The sequence below is a fragment of the Lonchura striata genome, chromosome 3, assembly GCF_050655825.1.
Source record: "Lonchura striata isolate lonStrDom1 chromosome 3, ASM5065582v1, whole genome shotgun sequence".
Classification (NCBI taxonomy): Eukaryota; Metazoa; Chordata; class Aves; order Passeriformes; family Estrildidae; genus Lonchura; species Lonchura striata.
In genome coordinates, this window is record NC_140705.1 from 19,172,319 (window position 1) to 19,193,361 (window position 21,043).

The 21,043-nt window shown below is 35.1% G+C and overlaps 1 protein-coding gene across 2 annotated transcripts in view; it reads right to left on the reverse strand.

Moving 5' to 3' along the window:
• SNTG2 (syntrophin gamma 2) overlaps positions 1-21,043 on the reverse strand; it is a 222,053-nt gene that overhangs the window by 13,635 nt on the left and 187,375 nt on the right. For both annotated transcript variants that reach the window (XM_085574568.1, XM_021551123.3), the window contains exons 15-16: positions 10,913-11,005; positions 6,954-7,064 (exon numbers count right to left, since the gene is read on the reverse strand). In XM_085574568.1, coding sequence (XP_085430694.1) covers positions 6,954-7,064; positions 10,913-11,005 — 204 coding nt within the window. The remainder of the gene's footprint in view (positions 1-6,953; positions 7,065-10,912; positions 11,006-21,043) is intronic.

Consider the following 21,043-nt stretch of genomic DNA (forward strand, 5'->3'; position numbering starts at 1 on the left):
CCCAGCACTGCCTACCAGTAAACTATTCCTCTAAGTGCAACATCTACATTTGACATATCTCTGGGATGGTGACCCAACCACTCCCCTACATAGCCTGGTCCAATGCTTGACAATCTTTTTGGTGAAGACATTTTTCCTAATATCCAGTCTAAACTTCTGCTGGCACAAGCTGAGGCCTTTCCTTTCATCCTATCACTTGTAACTTGTTTGAGGCAGTTATAGAGAGTGGTAAAACCTTTCCTGAGACTCCTTTTCCCCAAGCTAAAAATCCCCAGCTCCTTCAGCCATTCCTCCAATGTTGTGCCTGTCCAAGCCTTCACCAGCTCCGTTGCCTTTCTCAAAGAGAAGGGCCCAGAGCTGGACACAGCACTCCAGGTGTGACCTCAGCAGTGCTGAGTACAGGGGGACAATCCCTGCCCTGCTCCTGCTGGCCACACTATTGCTGATTTGGGCCAGGATGACATCGGCCTTCTTGGCCACCTGGGCACAGTGGTTCATGTGCAGCTATCATGTGTTGCTATCAACCAGCAACCCCAGCTCCTTTCCCACCAGGAAACCTTTCCAGCCACTGCCCTCAGCAGCACACCCTGGAGTTGTTGTGACCCAAGGGCCGGACTCAGCACTCAGCCTTTTTGAACATTATTAAAGTATTTGACAAGTTAAGGCTGTTTGAGGATGATGGGGTATCAAGAAGGGTGGGGTGAGCCTATGAAGGAGAGATGAGAAGCCAGAGACAGGATGAAAGATAAGGTGAAGTCGCTCCACACCCTAATGATACAAGCAAACATGGCTGGGTATGAAATTCAGATGCCCTGATTCACAAGGAAAGGCTGAATTATGACTAAACAATTCTCAGATTCGCTTGACTTTTTACAACATATTTAATCTTCTGTGCATAAATTAACTTTCTTTTTCCCTATAAACACATTTAGTAATAGAGGATAGTCTGACACAATGACATGTAAATATAATATAAAACAAATATAATGTAAAAACCATTCAATTTAAGTGATATCACCATGTGTAAAATCTTCAGTTGGTAAATATATTGTGGGGACACTTCAGACAGTTTTTGATTTGAGCAGAAGACTATTTTCAACAATCTGTTAGCTAACTAGTTGTTTGTTGAGGTACACTCTGTATGCTTGTTTTTAAGCAAAAAGAAAAGCACTGCACTTCTGCTTTTTCTGTAACACAATTTTATAGTATGTTCTAAACAAAATTGGACCAAACAGAATATTTGGAACTCAAACTTACTGGTCCAGAAAAGCTCACCATTACACAAATTTGCTATCCAAGGCCAGATATTTACTAGGTACACGTGGTCCTACTCCTAATGAATTATTCACTGGTATTTGTAGGGCATGATTTTGTGACCCTATTTGGGGCACAATTGGGAAATTTTTGGGAGTGGAGGGACCTGCAGGCACAGCCTCTTCAAGGAGAGACCAGGGCTGCCCTGTGCCAGATACAGCAGGTTCTAGCCAGGTCCAACTAATGCACTGCCAGGCATGGCTGAGCCTCACAGTGAGACAGGGTCCATCAGGGTAAATGTAGGTAAGAAAGGGCAGAAATTCCCCAAAAAGGTAACAAGGCCAGTGATGTAGGGGGTGCTCCATAGCAGAGCAGGTAACACCCCTGAAGGGACTGAAACTGATGCAGAAGCCATAGTGGAGCAGCAGAAAGCATGAGTGCATTTAAGCCCATGACGTCTTTGTCCTAAATTTTGGGGGAAAAAAACTCCTGTTTTTTCTATTTTAACTGACATTTGAGGAGCAAATATGGGAGGAGGTTTCTTAAAATGCATTTTATTGATAGAGGTTGATTCTAAATATTAATATAAATTAATATAATCACTTCCAGGGGAAAAAAAAAACAAAACACATCAATGCCACTATTTAAATCTCCTTTTCTAAGATTAATAAAACTAAAATTATGTACACAGTCATTATTATTAATGAAATCTGAAATATGAAATGATACAGGCCTCAATACATAAGTTTTATCTCAATCAAATGTTTTACATCTCCTGGAATTCCATCTTCAAAACCAAGAAGTTAAAAAATATGACCATTCCCATTAATTGTAATTTGCTCCAAAATCAACTGAAATCACCCAACAATTTCACTTTAGGTTCTGAAATTCAACATACTGACCAAATACAGCCAAACAAACTGAGAGAAGAGAGCCCTTCACAGAGCTCCAATTTCTCTACTCCAGCTTTATGCACTTCCAATATATAAATGTTTATGGAGATAAGCAAACAGAGGTAACCTAACACACACTATAGACAAAATTTCAGACTGCTCTTAAAACATTATTTGGAGAGCTTTGGGTTTAGAAAAGGGCAAAGACAGGAATATCTCATGACTGTGAATCGGTCTGTCCCAATGCCTCTGTTTCCATCACAGTTCAGAGCATGGATAAAACTGCAGTAGTCCCTCCTTTGTACCTGAGAGAAGTTGTCTAATCTGTTGTAAATAATCTTTTGAATACTAATATGATCTTTTTTCTGTAAGATATAATCTAAATAGTGGTGGAAGACTAGCAGTAACATTAAATCTACGTTTTATGTGACAACAATGCTACTTTCCGCAGTTAATACTGCAAGTCTCCTATTTTTGGATTATTTTTAAGAGTGGTGTCAATTTTGAAAGTTATTACAGAGCTGAAAAGCAAAATGTGTGGCATATAGGCACTCTTCATGCAATTTACCAGCTGGTTCATTCCTCTTGTCTCCCACATCTTCACTATTTTATGTTAGGTTTGTGCAAGGATGAGCAATCCTCTGGGACCATAAAACAGGAGCAGAGCTCTGGAGATGCTGTCTTGCAGGCCTCAGTTAGATGTGGCCACCCCTGGTGGCATCAAAAAATTGGGGCTCATCTGAGGCCTCATGCACTAGAAGCTTCCAGAAATGGAGCTAATTACAGTAGTGTTTGATCAAGAAGACAACTAATGGTGTAAGGCTGTGGAGCTTTGTGTCTGAAGGATGCTTGGTCAGTGCTGGCCCCTTTGCAATCCTGCAGCCAGCTTTGCAATCTCATCAGGTGTAGATAATGAGGAATAACACGCATACCTAAGGATTAGCTGGGGTAAGGATTTGCTTCCGTGTAGTTTACAACAGGGAAAGGGGAGGAGGACTGGGGGTTAATCTGAAAATATGAATTTAGAAAAAGATAAGGATGCCTTTCTGACTTGGGAGCATGTAGCTGTTGCACAATCTGAAAACTGGGACACAATTTGTCTCTGCTATCTTGAATACAGTTTTATAGGTGGAAATGCAGCCTCTCTAGCTTTGGAATGTAATATGAATTCTTCCTAGAAGAACCAATGACACTTCTTTCAAACACATATATTGCTCTGATAATTTATTTTTTTAAAGTAACATTTGTTTCTGTAGTCAAGCAGATGAGTAACTGATCATTTTATTTGCACTATACCATCTAACAGCACCCTTATGTTTGCTTTCTTTATTTAAATTTGCTGTTTTTTTTCTTTAATTGAGATTGTCAGTTTTTAAGGAGAATCCGTGCATGTCTAATATTTCAATAACCAAAGCTCTTTCAGTTTACTGTATGTACTGTAATAAGTAGATTAAGTACCACAAAGGCACTGGAAGGAAGACACAGAGAGAACACAAAAGATTGGATTAAAGCAGTGGGAGGACAAGACTGCAAAACTTCCTGCTGGTACTGAAAATACAAAAAATGAGCACACTGCCCTGACCTCCTTCATTGCATGTGCACAGTCAAGGAAGAAAAATATATGTTCTTATTTCATCCACCCACTAGGAGAGCTGGATTTATTATATATCATAAAGAGTTTGACAGGACTCTTGCATTATTACCTTGCATGCAGTTTTACTGAGAACTTCTGAGAGCTGTTGAATCACTATTGAACAAGACATGAGCCTGTATCACATGAAAGGCAAACAATGGAGAGGCTGATAGTGTTATCGTGCCCTGTGCATTTCATGAATTTAAGGACACTGCTAAGCCTCAGCGTATGTTATTTGTTGACCAGAGCAGAACTGTTACCACTGTATTGTTCAGGATATGTTTTCCAGTCAGACTGATTTTTTTTACTTGTTGTGGGGTTTTGTTGTTGCTGTTGTTTGTTTATTTGTTGGCTTGTTGTGGTTTGGGTTGGGGTTTTTATTTCAGGTTAAAACCCAAATAAAGATACCCATGTTTTAGCTGCAGACAACATCAAAGTCAAAATGGAAACCAAAATTCTAAATTTGGTTCTATACCTCAGCAAGTATATCAGGGCTTGATAGCCATATCATGGATGAGAAGAATATGCAGGGCTCTTAGGTTATCTTCTTCTTATATACAAGAAATTTATGAGACCAGCAACATCTAGTTGAGACTTCAATATGTCTCACAGTACTCTATTGACCACAATGGTTTTTCTTAAATATTTTTTCAATAAATATTTAAGACTAGGTAAGATGAAAATAAAAGGGAAATGCTCAATTCAAATATGCTTGATAAAAAGTCTTATTTTTCAGATATATAGCTACAGTTTAGCAAAGGGAAATAAAGCATTAATACAAATCTGAAAGTATTAATTTTATATTTTTAAGGTTTTTTTTAGAGAAACCTTGAAAATTTGGGTAAAGAATATCTACTAAGATTGCTTGTAATTTCTCAATACTAAATACAGGGTAAGTTCAGCAAAGTACTGAAGTGGGAAACTATAAGAAGCTGTAGGGAATATGAAGAACATGAAGGAGAAACAACTGACAGGAATATTTTCCTTATTATCTTCTTTCAACAGATTTTTTTTTAAATGGGAGAATGTACTATTCACCTAATACTAAAATGCACAGGAAGAAGTACTTGGCTTAAAATTTAGGAGCCAAAATAGAAGAAGAAGAAGAAACGTCACATCTAGCCAGTAAACAAGACACAAAACAGAATTCCCAAGTGTGATTTTTCTTACCCCCAAGAATTAATTTATAGTAATATAAAATTAGAAATACTTTGGAAAATTCTTTTGCAACCTTGACTCTCTGTTTTACACCAAGGGAATGTAAGTCATCTGCATCAAGCTTTCTTCTGTGCATAGTGGCTCATTTACATAGGAAAAATGAAACTTCTATTATTTGATAACATTTTTGTTTCTCGTTATTGGCTGCATTTCACTGTAAAGCACCATATGGCCCTATGAAATCGCTTTCAGTGCAATAAGCAGGGGCAAATACTGGATTGTACTATGGGTATTAGTGCTGGGCATTTTCCTGCCGGCCTGTAACTCTCAAGTCTAAGAAATCATATCATTTAGGTGCTGGCCATACATTTGATTACATATACCAGTTATCTGAAGTGGAGAGGCTGCACAGCTGTGTCCCAGTCCCATTTAATGTGAAATCCTAGTGGGTGCATTGCACTTTGCAGAAGCAGTTGTAAAAGGTGTAATCACTGAAATTCTAAGAAATCCTCAGCTACTTAGTAACAGTCTTTCCTCTGGCCTTTAATGAGCTTTTTGTGGGATCTTCCAGTACTTGCAACACATATGTACTTTTAGGTACGTAGCTATTAAGAATTCTGTATGAACCAATCCCAAATCAATTTTCGTCTGATACTTTCACGGTGAATTTTGCTGACTACAAGATGTTTTCATTAGAGCTATGTAAAAGAATAATTTTAATGTTTTAATAATCTGTCCCCTGAAAAAAATATACTGCAAAATTATCATAAGGACTCATTTATAATAACTTTAAAGGTAATCAAATTTTCATAAAAATGCTAAAATTTACAATTTTTCTAGCAAAGAGTAAAATTGGGTAAAACCAATTAAAAATAATCTAATTTCCACAAAAATAAAAAGAAAATAAAATTTTAAGAATCCGATTGTTTACCACAAGAGAAAGAATGATAGAGTATTAAAGTAAGAGAATTCCACTGCAAGCAATGGAATTGCAGCCCTTGGCTAATCACACACAGGGACTATCTAATGATTTAATGCAGAGATACACAAAGTAGTTTATGCATGAGTAAAATCTTCCTGTCTGACCTGAAACAAATTATGTAAGCTCACTGCAGCAGATGATCACATATAAAATGAAGCCAGTAGTCCTTTTCTGTCTCCAAGGACTACTGTGAGAAATGAAGTGGAAATGGCCTGCTACTAGACAAATTATTATACATTAAACTTTGTAACAGATATTATAATATCTTTTAAAGCAGAGCCAAGAGGCAACTCAGCTCAAGCTTACTGATGAAATCCTGAATAACTAATACAGATGTATAAAGAAGGATATATTGCATGTATTGTAACTTTATGATAAATAAGGAAGGTTATGGACTTTTTCCTTACAATTATTTTAAACATTTAACAGAAGGATAGGTAACATATATCTTTTGTGTATGGTAAATATAGAAAAATATCAATTTATAAGTGACTTTAACTTGTACAACTCCAGTTAAGAGTATTTGAAAACTTTTATAGGTCTTCAGATACTTTTCTCTTATTTCACTGGCTTTTGTCAACTAAAACCCAGTAAAACAACACTCTTATCTTCCTTTTCTGTTATATCATGCCAAAGTTCTCATCCTTCTTTTTAAAAGCACATAACTGAAAAACTCTATATTTTATTCAACAGCAAGCTTGGGATGAAATTTTATTTTTACTTTATCTTTTTTAAGTGTAATTTTTAGACATCATATCTACTGTAGGTTGACAGAATAACTTTAGAGAAATTATCTTTCTAAAAGAGTAAAATACTATCATAACACAACTTAATAACAGGCTTGTAGAAATAGAAAAATAAATTTATGGGTATTAAATTGCTTCCATTTATTGTGGAGTTTCTAAAGAATCAGAAAAAAAGGATAAGCTGTGATGTGTTCACGATATGTATATCCCAGTAAATGGGATTTCTGATGCCTTGACAGTAATTTTATATCATGTTTACCTAAATTGAAAAACAGGATGTTGCTTACCTTTGTCTCAATTTGTTTGGTGTCTAGATTTTGAAAAAGCAGCTTTACTCTTGTTTTCCCATCATCTGATGAGCCTTTGAGCTGAGAGAATTTAAACCTCCACAGCACATTCTAAAGAAAAAGAAATTTGATTAAGGATTCTGCTACATGTTTTTACCTAGAACTATAGAATGATGATCAATGTATGTGTACTAAAATAAAGCACTACAGCAGTAATGCAGTGCATGATAACAGGCTCTTTGCCTAGCATTTAAAATTAACATTTCTGTACCCGTTTTGAAAGCAAAAGATGTAATATTAAAATTCATTAATAAACTATTTTGAAATTCTCTGAGATATAAATGTTTCAATTGCCTACATAAAGAATAAAGATGGCAAAAGCTTAATTCCATAAAGATACATGAGGATATTTGCATCAGTTTCAGTATGAATACAATTCCATGTCATATCTTGATCTTTTGTATTTCAGTTGGTTCATTTGCATAAATTAGATAATTGTGACTTGCACAGATATAGCAAAGCTGAACTTACTGATGTGTGAAATGTGGTTTGAAGTTCTCAAAAAAGTGATAGAGGTGCAAAAAACATTATTATTGATCAAAGTCTCAGAAACCACAAAAATGTGTCCTACATTGTGGGTTTGTAAAATATGTGAATTCTAAGCTTCTTGGTCTCCCACAGGTTTATGCATGGCATCTTAGTAGTGTTGGCAAACTCTAGATTGACAGATATACTTTAATATTTATGGAGATATTTCGTAAAAACAAAAATTGGGAAATTATTTTTGAAATCAAGGTAATTTTCTGTATTTATCTGAAAGTTTTCTATTTATCACCTGAAAAAGAATAATTAAAAAACTCCACATGGTAACAACTTGCACCCGGACTTCCTGTTGATGTTTCCTTTAATACCTATAATCTTTATGAAAATTCTCTGCACATGTTGAAGTGTGCTTCAGTCCCTGGACACTGCTGAAGAAACACAATTTAAATACTTGAGAGCTTATTTAAAAAGCACACATGGAAAAAGTTTGCTGTGTTCCATTTTCCAACATCCTTTTTCTCAAAATATTTTTGTTGATTGCACCAGTGCTACCAGTGGGCTTCAGAACCCTATTCATAGTTTAAAATGGAATGTCCTATAAATAAAAAACTATCTCCTGATTCCCTGCAGACATAAATGTCACTGAGGTCTTAGAGAGATATAACAAATTAAGAAAAACTGAAGTATGCTACAGCACTGTGATAGTGCTTAAACTTTACATTCATGAACAGATTTTAACTGGGTCCAGAGGGCCTAATTAGACCACGTGAAAAGTGTTAAAAGCTTAAATGAGTTTGGCTTTAAACAGTATAGATGAATGTTTGCTATGTAATAACTGCTAAGGTGGAGACGAATCAAGAACTTAGGAACAATTTACTAATAATAAGCATTGCTGGAGTCATCATCTTTCTCAACGGTTAACACTGAGTGGAAAAGATGAGAAGTAGAGAGTGCTGGAAGACGGCAGAAAATGCACACTTTGGGAACCCTTTCTGTTGGAGGAGCGGCTGGAGGCACAGGATGGGGAAAATGAACCAACAAGGTTGACAAGATAAAAAGAATCTCTACAGTGAGATATAAAGCAAATTCAGGCTACAGAAGTATCTCAGTGAAAAAAGATAAAAGCTGAATGAATTAAGCTCATCAAAAGCCCGGAATAAATGCAGGAAAAGAAACTGTTCTAGAAAAGTTCTTTAAAGATATATTTCTTGTGTTGGAGAGAGAAATGACAATATGGGAGTGAAGAAACCCTGCAGACACCATGGTCAGTGAAGCAGGGGCAGGAGGTGCTGCTCCTGAAGGACTGCACCTGGTGGGAAGGACCCACACTGGAGCAGTTCATGAAGAGCTGCAGCCCATGGGAAGGACTCATGCTGGACTGTGGAGGACTGTCTCCTATGGAAGGGACTCCATGCTGAAGCACAGGAAGAGTGTGAGGAGTTCTGAGGAGGAAGGAGAGGCAGAGACAAGATGTGGTGAACTGACTACAGCCCCCATTTCCAACCCGCCTGTGCTGCTGGAGAGGAGGCGATAAAGAAAATTGGGAAGCAGAGAAGGCTGGGGGGAAGGTGTTTTAAGATCTGTTTTTTATTTCTCATCAGCATACTCTGATTTGATTGGCAATAAATTAAACTGATTTGCCCAAGTGGAGTCTGTTTTGCCCATGATGGTCATTGGTGTGTGACCTCTCCATGCCTTTATCTGGACACACAAGCCTTTAGCTGTATTTCCTCTCATTTGCCCAATTCATGAGGAAGCAAGGGTCAAGCCCCCACATTCCAAAGCAAAACTTACTGTGATTTTTATTTCAGAATTTGTAATAAGAATGCCCTTTTAAAATTTTTCAACATGTAAAAAAAGAATGTTTTTCAAAGAGTACATGAGCTGGTTGCCCAAAATGTGAGATCCAGAATCATACAGCAGAGCAGACAGGGGACTGATCTTTATTTTAATAATCCTCTGAACACCTGCTGGGGTGTCCCTAATGAACTGTTAATTGCTTGATCATTTTAAGAATCTTTTTTACATTGGTAGGAAATATTCTGAAATAGCTATGCATATGGAAAGCCACAGTAAACTTCAGCCGGCAATTATGGGAAGCAAGATGAACTGCAGAAGTCGCCCATTACTGCCTCACTCAGGCTTGAGGATGCAGAGAACATCTCCATCTCTCACACAGATGAAGAATAAATGTACTTGAGATCTCCATAATTTTTACCATTTAGCAATGGAATCAGTCAATCTGCTGGTATTCTGTGTTCTCCTTAGGTAAGCAACAATAATTCATCTAAATCCTCCTCATCATCAATACTGAAGGTAGGTACTGTGACATAAAGTCCTATTAATAGAGTAAGGTTACAATTTTAAAGGTGAGAGTACATTCAATCATTCTTCACGTTTAAAAGAAACCCTTTCTATAGGCTAGAGAGCTTACTTCTTACAGTTAATTTGAGGTTACATGCAAAATGTGTATAATTGTGCAAGAAGCAGGATTCCGGAATGGAGTATCACCTGAGGAAGAGAAGTGTATACAAAAATATATATTCCAAAATTTTATCCTGTTTCATGGGATGCACACTTAATTAGCCTAAATTTTCATGCAATTTTGGTCATTATTTGTCTGCACCAAGATTTCAATATATTTGAAATTTGGGGGCATTTTAGCCCAAAACCCACAAAATGCCATAATGCAAAAATGAAATCCTGCATCAGTATTTCAAAATGCTGTGTGTTCCCTCTTTTCTCAAAATGACTAAGTTTTTAAAAAATGTTTGAGAAGGCTGACCGTCTACTGAAGAGTTTTATCAATGTAGAAACATTTTTTTCTTTATATGTTTACTTCTACTGTCAAAAAAGTGTTAAAATCCACTGAGAATAATATACATTAAAGTACCACTAAATTATACAGAAAATAGTAGCATTATAGACAGGTCTTGGAAGTTGGCATGTACCGTTAAGACAGTGGCTATATAGAAAGTGCAGGCACTTTCTATATAGCCACTGTTTTTCAAGATAAGTGCATGTAATCTTTTAGATTCTGATTTTGAAAAACATTTGCCTTTATTCTGTTTATTTTAGACTTGACCTAAATTTCTTATTATGGAAGAATAACTAATCCTATTTTATATCTGTAGCTTCAAAACAAATAGAATCAGATGACATTTCATTTTTTTCCCGACTTCTAATATTTTATAAATCATGAAGTTTATTCATTATAACAAACCAAGTTCTCTGCTAAACATAACCTTTCTTTGCTTTTATTACTTGACTACATTTCAGGAGGCCTAAATAAATAAATAGTACAGTATCTTGGGGGAATAAATATTGGACATTAGCATAAAGAAAATGCAATAGATGATAACTTCAATAACAATAAAACAATACAGAGTTATATTTTCCTTTTCTTTTACTCTTACCTTAGTTTTACTGTCAAAACAGGTAAATCCTAGAGCAAAGTCGACTGTGAAACACAAGGTATCCCCTTGCCAACTGCACATATATGTTTTAGACTGAAAAAAAAAGTATGATTTTTGAAAGGACAACCATCACTGTAAATTAGCGTAATAAAATAATATTTTCTGCAGGTATTTTTGGCTGGGAAGATGCTCAGCTAACAGCACTGGTACTACTTTATATTACTATGTTTGAAAATGATCAAAAACTTCTGACTGTAAATCAGTGTCGCATATGTCTGCTAGACATTAACTGGAGGTCTTTTATATTTCAAGTCACTCTTGTACAAAATTAATATATTCTTGAAAATCAGCCCTTGCAAAACACAACAGAACAAACAAAACCAAATCTGACTACTCTAAAATTTTGGAAGACTGCTTTGACCTGAGCTATTAATGACTTCTGATATTACATCCAGCAAATGTGCAGGCAACAGTGCCTAAATGTTTAGTCATTGCAATTTAATTATAGAAAAGCATTCTGTCTGCTTGACCTCTCCATCTGATTTAAACTTTGTAGATAATTTTTCTATTTTACAACAGTTTATAATTTGGGTCTGATGACACGCCAGCGCAGCCCTATGCTAAAGTTAGATAATGTAATTTCATAAGACCTAACAGCTATCACATCTTGGTTAGCACTGACACCTGCCAGACACTGCTATCTGTTCACCAATTACATGATGAGCTTTCAGATTACAAAGGAAAAAAAGTTTGTTTTATTAATAAAACTCAGAAGTGCTGGTAAAACTTATGAATAAGCTTTACAGTAAAAGGACCGTTAACTCTTTCCAGGCATTTTTAAGGCTCACTAACTGACGTATATGGCATCCTGGAAAGACATGGATGAGATTTGTTGTAATATGGAGCAGCCTGATGACATTCACCATTGGCAGCCGTAAGAGCAAAAAGCCCATTGCTTTCAGCACAAGCAGAGATCAGATCCTGTCTCCAGGCCTTCCTTGCCACACCTTACCAGCTGCTCTTAAGATTGTACCCTTGTGCCTTATGAAATTTGAACTTCTTTTGTTTCTTCCAAGGAAGCATTGCTTCACTGTGATTGATATATCATAAATCTCATTGCTGCCTCATGTTTAGACATTTGTTAACACAGAAGTTTAGTATCTGGATAGTTTCTTTCAGTTAAAGAATTCCCTAGAGGAGACAGAAAGCATTAATAAAACTTGCTTAAAATGAAAACTGCCATTTCAATTGTGTTTTTAAAAAAATTTCAGTATAGTCTAAAACCTCTGGATGATTGTAAAGGTTTCTTCACTCCAACATTAATAAAAATAGATATACTAAAATAAGCATTTTTGAGCTACAGTTATGACATTTTAAAAAGAATTTTGAAAGGGCTAGGAGTAATATCAGTTTATAAGTGCAGATTAGTATTATAATCATCTCCACAATAATGAAGATGTATAATATTTCTGAATAAATTAATTTTCTCATTGGTGTTCAAAGATCATATTATTTGGCATTTGAAAAGATTTCAGTGATTGATTTTCAATTAGAATGACATTTACATATCCTTACATTTCATTCAGTAATTAAAAGGTGGCATTAAGCACCAGTCATAACTTATTCTCTATTATTCTCCAATTAAAAAGGTCATACTAGCTGAGCTCTGACTGAGCAAAGCAATTTTTAAAATGAATAAAATTAGATTTCCCTAATGGGTAAGTATCAAATTGCTCAGCCACAAATGGTGAATACTAAAATGAGCTGTGCACAAATAATGAACTTGGAGTACTTTAAAAATATTCACTATTAGGAAATAATGGAGCCAGTTTGGAAATTATTCACAAATACTAGAGACAAATGCATCATTTTCACTGTTATTAAACAGACTCACAGGGGTTTTTTTACAACATAATTAGTTTGTATTTTGCCATATAAATTTAAAAGCCTGCTCATGGCAATTCCTCAGTGACCTTGAATGGGTTCTCAGAAAGCTCTGTGGTAAGGACCCTCACCCTAGGACAGAGCCTTGTTCCTTTTCATTTTTGCTTTTGGAATAAGCTTCCCATACACTTGCAATTGTGATCACCCTTGGCTATCTACAACAATTGTTTACTTGAAAATTTAACATCAGAGGTCTAGGTTCAGGTGTCTTTAAGTGAATTTTGCAAAAAAAAAAGGAAAAAAAACCAAACACACACACAAAAAACAAAACCAACAAAAAAAATAAACCCCAAAAAAACCCCAAAACCCAAGAAACAAAACAAAACAAAAATCACTGCATATCAGACAGCTTGGTAAGTCACAGTTTAAACAGCAGAGAGAAGAATAGGCCCCATAGTGCAATAGCTAAGCAAATTGTACTATATGACCTAGAACAATCTGAAGTTTTCTGAGCAATGTAAAGAACCACAGAATATTATATTTGTAATAAAAGACAGTAACAAAACTTTTAAGTGTATAATGTTCAGGTATCAGTATCTCAATTCATTTTCTTTTAACTCATAAAAAGATCATTAAGTTGATAATATCACTGTTCAAATACCAAAAGAACACTGCATCTTACTCATTTATGAGAGAATTCCTCAGACACACCTCCTTGCTGCTGATCAGAAGCATGACCCTTGTCTATCTCTGGCTCTGGCATCTGTCCTCCAAGACCCTGAGAGGGCCTAATATTTACAATGACTACACATTTACACTCATTCTCTTTCCCATAGACAGAGATTTCCCTGAAATAATTCAGCTTTGAACTGTGTTTGGTGGTCAAGAAACAACTGGGCATAGCACTCAATGCCATGGTCTAGTAAACAAGGTGGTGATCAGTCTGATTGGACTTGATGATGTCACAGGTCCTTTTCACCAATTTTTACAAAAGGGCAAGGACATGGGACAGTTTGTTTCAGTACTCTAAAGAGAAAGACTGATGTAGGGTTCTGTGTAACAGTGAGAGACATTACAAATATAAACAACGATGAGCCAATTAATTTCAAATCCAGCTTTTATGAGTTACTACGACTCTTTCCCTCACAGGAGAGGATATGTTTGTGAACAGATCAGTTAATACAAAAAGAAAGGCTTTGAACTCAGGTTATAGGTGTTAGGGACCCAAGACAAGAGATGAGTAAACACTCAAACTGGAAAGTGAATGCATGGGAAGAGATAACAAGAGGGACTTATTTCCATTCAGAAAGGAGAGCGCCAATATACCCCAGATATGTGTGAGAGACAAAGCCTGAGGGACAAACAGAAAGAGGAACCATTTCATGGGGAGTCACCAGGCTGCGATGAGGCTGAAGCACAAAGACTGGGTGGGTAGCATGCACCACTGCAGCCAAGACACAGATGTCTGGGGAAGGAAAGGCAAGGATAAAGAGGAACCCTCCTCTTCAGTTTCCTTCTTTGTGTTGGTGTCCGTGTCCCCCTTAAGCTGAAGTACAGTGGCAGAAGGAAGCATGAAAGCCCCTCGGATCACAGAGAGGCCTTTTGATTTATCCACACACGTGGGTCTCCCATGTAGGCTAAAGCCATAAGTACATTTGGTTCTTTTGTGCCTGGGCAGTCCAAATGCTTCTAAATAAATAATTCCATGCAATAGATTTTTTTGCAATAAACTTTTGTTATTGATGGAATATGAGTTTATTTCAGTGCTTTAGATGGAGGGCTTAGATTTGCCCATGTTCTGCCACAGGCATCCAGCGTAGCATCTCTGGATTCTTTTCTGAAGACATAGAGCCCTTAATGTTACTTAATGGTGTGGAATTGTAGTCTGTCCAAGAAATAGGGGTTCAACTTGCTTTTGTTTTTCAGTAAAATTCCTTAAAATCAAGATTAATAACAGTAACTTCAGTTGAGATAGCATATTCTGAGATCATCAACAAAGCTTCTTAGTAAAAAATACCATTTAACATAATTTTTTAAGAATCAGGGCACCAACCTTTTCAGTCAGTACTCCTTTTTCTAAGTTCATGGCAGTACGTTTTCTAAGTATAATCTAAGTGTAACACAGAAAAATGACATACTGTATATTTATTTTAAAGGATATTACTTTTATAACTCTGATGGTCCAAATGTCTCATCAGATTTACAATTTCAAAAATTCAGTTGATGATTGGCTACATTGCAGTTAATTATTGTCTTGCATGAAGGAAACCCTCATTTTGCTTTAACTATGGCACCAATATGCAATGTATTCACTAATTTTGGACTCAGCCATGTTCTATTGAGCAAGAATTTTAATGTTTTTAATAAGCCAAAATACAGAAATAATAAATGCCTTCTGGTCTAAGTGAATACATATTGGGCATGCATATGACTTTGCTTGTTGATTTTCCAAAAAGCAATTGGAAAGTTGGCAATACCACTACACTTTCCTGCTTGAACTACATATTTTCCCTACTATGCTATTAACTACTTGATAGATAAAGATATACATTTACTCCAAGATGAGCTGTAAAGGTTTATTACATGTAAATGGGATCACAGACATTATTTCTCACTATACTCATGGTATAGAATTTAACACACATTTTCTAAAACTAAATTATAACCAAACAGCACAGCATTTAGGCAATGGACATATCCATAAAGTGCACATACTGCATGCTGTATTCACTCACTCACTTTAAGTATGTACTTCTGTGAGGAAATAATATGCCATCAATGTAAAAAATGCTAAAATCTTTCTGAAAATTTACCTTTTCTTAGAAAACTATTTACATTAAAATTAAATTATGCTATAAATCCAAAGAATATATTTTTGGTGTAGGATACTCCAGCATTGCCAATTTGTACTGATAAAATTTTAGCATCCTCCAAATATCACTTCTACTTGTTTCTTTTTACTTCTGAGACCAAATCTCTCCCCATGTTACATTTAATATTTTTCTTCATTTTTTCTGTCAATGTCAGTAAAAAATGGGAGGAATTTTGAAGGACTTGGCAGAGGAACTTAAATGTCTGAAAGAGAGAAGGACCTAAATGATGTGTTTTTTATTCTGTATTTAGAAATAAAATAATGTACACCAGCATCTAAGGCACAGTGACAGGGAGGGAAAAAAATTATAGCAACAGCAGAGGGCTTGGACACAGATTCTTGCATTAAGACTTTATACAGCTGCTTTTTACGAGATTTTAAATCATAGGATTGACAGGAGTAAGGTGTCTTAATGCATCCAATGTATTTACAAAAATATAGAGTTTGGTAAAAGCCTTAATATGGGACCAGGTATGTAAAAAAAAGTACTTTCAAAAATTCCCCTTTTAGTGTTAAAAAAATCCAAGCAGGATGTGAAAATGAAGATAAGAGCAAGCAGAGTTATTATGATTGTACTGAGAAATATGTATCAGCCCACACATAGAGAGAGTACTGCAAGGCAAAATTAAACCCCTTAATTCTGAACAGCCTGCAAAACATCCAAGAGTTTTTTTGTATAGAATGACTAATGCTAAACAAAATGTTTTGTAAAATTTTTGAAACAGCAAATCACTGAATTAAAAAATGTAGATGTTTTGGCTTTCTCATATTTTAAAAAAATGTTTTTTTTAGTGTAAAATATTTTTATATAGTCTTTTTTTAAAAAACAAAACTTTTAGAACATGTTTACAAAATACACCAAAAGCATTGTTACTCCGAATTCACATTATATATGAGAAAATGAAGCAACAATAAAATTTGTAATTAATCAAAACCATGAGAATTTTCAGAAATTTCATCTAGAACAGACTCCCAAAGCTCAAGTGTGTTCTTGTTCCATATATCAGTAAAAAAGATCAGTGAAATAATTTCAGTGAGAATGATCAAATTAATATCATCTTCACTTAAAAACTGTGGCAGATCCACTCATTTGCCCATACCTTTAAGGAATTCATCATATCACAATTAAAAGGTTACAGAACTTTAATAATTATGGATAGATACAAATAAAACTGCTTCACTGAAACAAAACGGATCTGATTTTAAATCTTGTATATTCCCTCAAGATCTGCTGTTCCTGCTGCCAAAGGAATTACATCTTAATATACTAAATTATTCTTTTTTGCATATCTTGCTGGTATTAGTGTGAAAAATGAATTCTTTTATAAAAGATGCTACTGTAATCTGATTATTTCAAGAAGATGATATAGTTGTGTTTTTTTTAAACATTTATGTATGTTTATGGTTCAGCATATATGTATACAAGAGACACTCTGTCAGTAAAAGTAAGATTTTTCAAAGGACTCAAATGATGGCTCATTATATTTTCACTGAATTTCAAAGAAAGTTTCTATTTATTTCAGTAGAAATGGGACTAGCTCAGTGCTTTAGAAAATAATACCTAAGTTTAATACATCCATGTTTGAAATGCTTGCTTTCTCAGGATACTGCTCAACTTGAAACTTTTTCCTTTAGGTCATCTATTGAAATAACTATCTGATCTATTTGTAATTTTTAATTTTTGATGCTCATGACATCATGGCAGTTAGCTGCAAAAATGGTTTGCTTAGTAGAGCCCTCATTGGACAGACTGTCTTTTCAGAAACTTTCAGCATCACTGAGATAAGGTATTAAACCACCATTCCGATGTTAGGCTTACATGTACATGTGGGATGAAGAGAATTTTACTCCACAGGGAATTGTGTTCCTGTAGGAAGACTGAGGTGAACTTCTAGGTTCAGCTATTCCTTGGCAAGACAGAGAAAGCAGTGGTGGATGCCTACTCCTGGCCATGGCATTCTCTCTGTGATATGAACCTATGGCTAAAGTAAATCTGCCAGAAGAAAAGACTTGCTACCCTCTTTGCTGAACAGGCAGACAAAGGCTTCAATTGGTTGTAGAAAAAAGCAGTGAGAAAAATGGATGCAGGAGGACAAAAGGTGGTGAGGCAGTGAACAGGTTGGGCAGGAGCTTAGAAATGGTTATCTTATAAATGGTTATATAGAGGGGAAATTCAAACTGTGTTCTTTAGTCTTTGCTTATATCAGAAAGAGATTGTGCTTCCTCATCTCTGTGTCTGAGGAATACCTTCATTGTTTTGCAGCCGCTCATTTTTCCATAAAGAAAAGCAAGAATCAACAGTAACTTCAATATTAAGAGTTTCCTACTTGTTTTCCTACATTTCCTATGTTTCCTATATGTCCCAAGCATATTTTCATAAACCTGAGGCAGATTCTCAGTGGTAATCACTGACACAAGTAATCAAGCTGACATTCCTTATTTTAGTAGAACCGGTAGATCACTACTGGCTAACTTCAGCAAAGACAACGACTTCATTCTGATGCAGTTTGTTATTACATAAGAATAATTTTTCTTCTTTGGTGAGCTGTAAATTCTGGAATTTCACAGTTGAAAAGGGAATTAATCAGAAATATCATCAAGAGAGATTCCTGAGTACACAGTTCAGTTGTGAATTAGTGACACTTTCACTGGGATTTTGTTCTTCTGCCTGATTCTTATAAATCATGGGTGGAGAATGATAGAGAACACCAAAATTAAAAACATAAAATCAAGCATCAAAATTCTAAGGTAATAGGACTCTATAAATTTGAAGTTCCATGACAGTAAATTCTTCACAGCAAATTCTTGACAGATTTAAAAGAATCACAGAATATTTGAGTTGGAAGGGTTCCAAAATGGGCCCACCTGCCATAGGCAGGGACACTCACCTACAACAGGCTCATCAGAGCCCTGTCAACCTGCCTTGGACTCCTTCAGGGATGGGGCACCCACAGCATCTCTGGGCAACCTGTTCAGTGCCTCACCACCTTCCTGTACAGAATTAATTCCTAAAATGTAATCTAAACCTGCACTCTTTCAATTTAAAGTCATTCCCACTTGTTCTATCACTATGTGCTCTTGAAAAATCCCTCTCCAGTTCTCTTGTGTTTTCTTCCTTATTAAAATATTTAAGATCCCCTGAAAAATAATAGCAAAACTAGATTCCCATGATGTAATTTTTATCTAAATATTTGGATTTAGAAATACATATATGTAATTTATGTAATAAAAATATGTAGATTTATTCTTTCAATATAAATAAATGTAATTTTAAGAATATCTTATATATTCAGAAATATATACATTTTATATTAATCATGTTAAAAATACAGACTATAGAAACAAGTTTGAGTTCAATAGCCTTGAAAATTGGTACATTCTCTCACTGTTTTAAAAATTCTAATAAATGAATTGCTTGATTTTCATCTGTTATATGAATTGTTGAATCATTAATAATTATTGAAAATGGATTTACTATTAATCTGTATGGTTCACAGAACCATTCTTTATATTAGAGAATGGTGAGTTTTTTGCATCAGTGAGGAAATTAATTAGAATCTAACACCATTTCTAAAGGTGACCAGTTAAATTGTAATTGTAATTGTAATAAGCTTTCTGTGCATAATGAAAACAATCTAAAACTTAATTGTGTAATTAAACTGAGTGCTTCTTGTAACAAACTAGAGAGTATCTTTTAATGACACTATAAATCTCACCTAATCTAAATGCTATTTAATATCTTGCCTGAATATAAGGCAAGAATTTTATTTTGCTTAAATGTTTGTCTCAGAAATTAGTTCTAAAATTAGAATATGGTGGCATTTCCATAAATATATAAAACATACATTTATAAAACATAAATATCTCTGACCAAGTTTGAGTGGGGACAGAGTCTTTAAATTAGATATATTCTATTCTGATTATATCCAGCTTGAGTTGTAGTAAGATCAATTCAAAACACCACTAGAGAATGACTAGAAAACACATTTTGTATAATGTAGGACGGAGACACAGGAACTGAGTTTCTTGTAGATTGTCTTGATATGAATATCACAAACCCTTCTGTTTTCTCTAAATCCAAAATCTTCAATTGAACTTGTACCTTTCCTGCTAAATAAATAGTTTCAGATGGGGGCAATTCCACACTTCCGTGCAGCTTGTCTCCCATACACTGGGAATGCAAGGAACCCATAACCCTGACCATCACACATCACTATTTATATTCTTGGTGACTTGTTGAACACTCAGCGTTAAGCAAATATGAAAGCATGTTGCTAAAATATGCATTGAAGTTCAGTTTACAAAAAAAAAAAAATATTTAGAAGCCATTTGAGCTTCTATGTAAGGGATTTTCTCTATCTGGCTCATAATTTTGAAATCATGACAAATCTATAGTTATCTCCAGTGGACAAAGAATAAATGCCTAACTAAATTAATTTTGTCTCTTTCTTGAGCTGCTCAAGTTATGGGAGCTATTTTCCCATTATTTTTGTGAAAACGTGAAGTCTTAAAATATCAGTGCAATTTTGTGCAGTTCTTTTTTTTTTTTTTTTATCTTTCATAATTATGTGGTTTTACATACCATAGAAGCAAGTATGTGATTTAAAAGACAAACAATCAAACAATGCTGTTCATGTTATGAATCCATTATTGCTTGTGACTGGTTAGGAAGTATTATGTATGCATACAGTCATTATTACACTCTTATTTTGTACAATATAGTCAACTAAATGCTTTTAAAGGAAAATTATGACAAAAAAACGGGGTTCCTTGAAAGGTCGTTGAGGTCAATTGGAAAGAACTTATTCACTTCTCTATGTTTTAAATTAATTGCAGTGAGCCCTTTAAGAAGATTTTTAATAAAGATATGCGTCTAAAATTAAGTAACAGTCTAGAAAAAATAGCAAGCAGGTGTTGTAATAAGGGGGCTGCACAGATTATTTCCTGATCAGAGAAGGAAAGCACTACATGGACAAGTTTTATAAAGAAAACTTTAAACCTGCAAATCTTTCCTAGAAAACCAAGAGGTGAAAATCAACACCTGTCAACAATATTCTGAAAGGATTTGTCTAAAGAACAATGTATTGTTCATGGAAAAAAACTTCATTTTCTCCGATGAAAATATTATGAATACATTAGAAATTAATTGCTAGTGGGGATCATATGTAACCATGTCTTATCACTATATACAAACTGCAGGTACTTTAGAGACACTGTGGTAGATGGTTTTCCCACTGGATGTCTTTTTTTCAGTCTCCTGAAAATTCTTTCATTTTTAAAGCAGTTTTATCTTCTCTGTCCTCTTCCAGCCATCAAACAAACCTTACATGTACAAGGTTTCAAGATGACAAAACTGTGGGTCCAATTTTTGTACA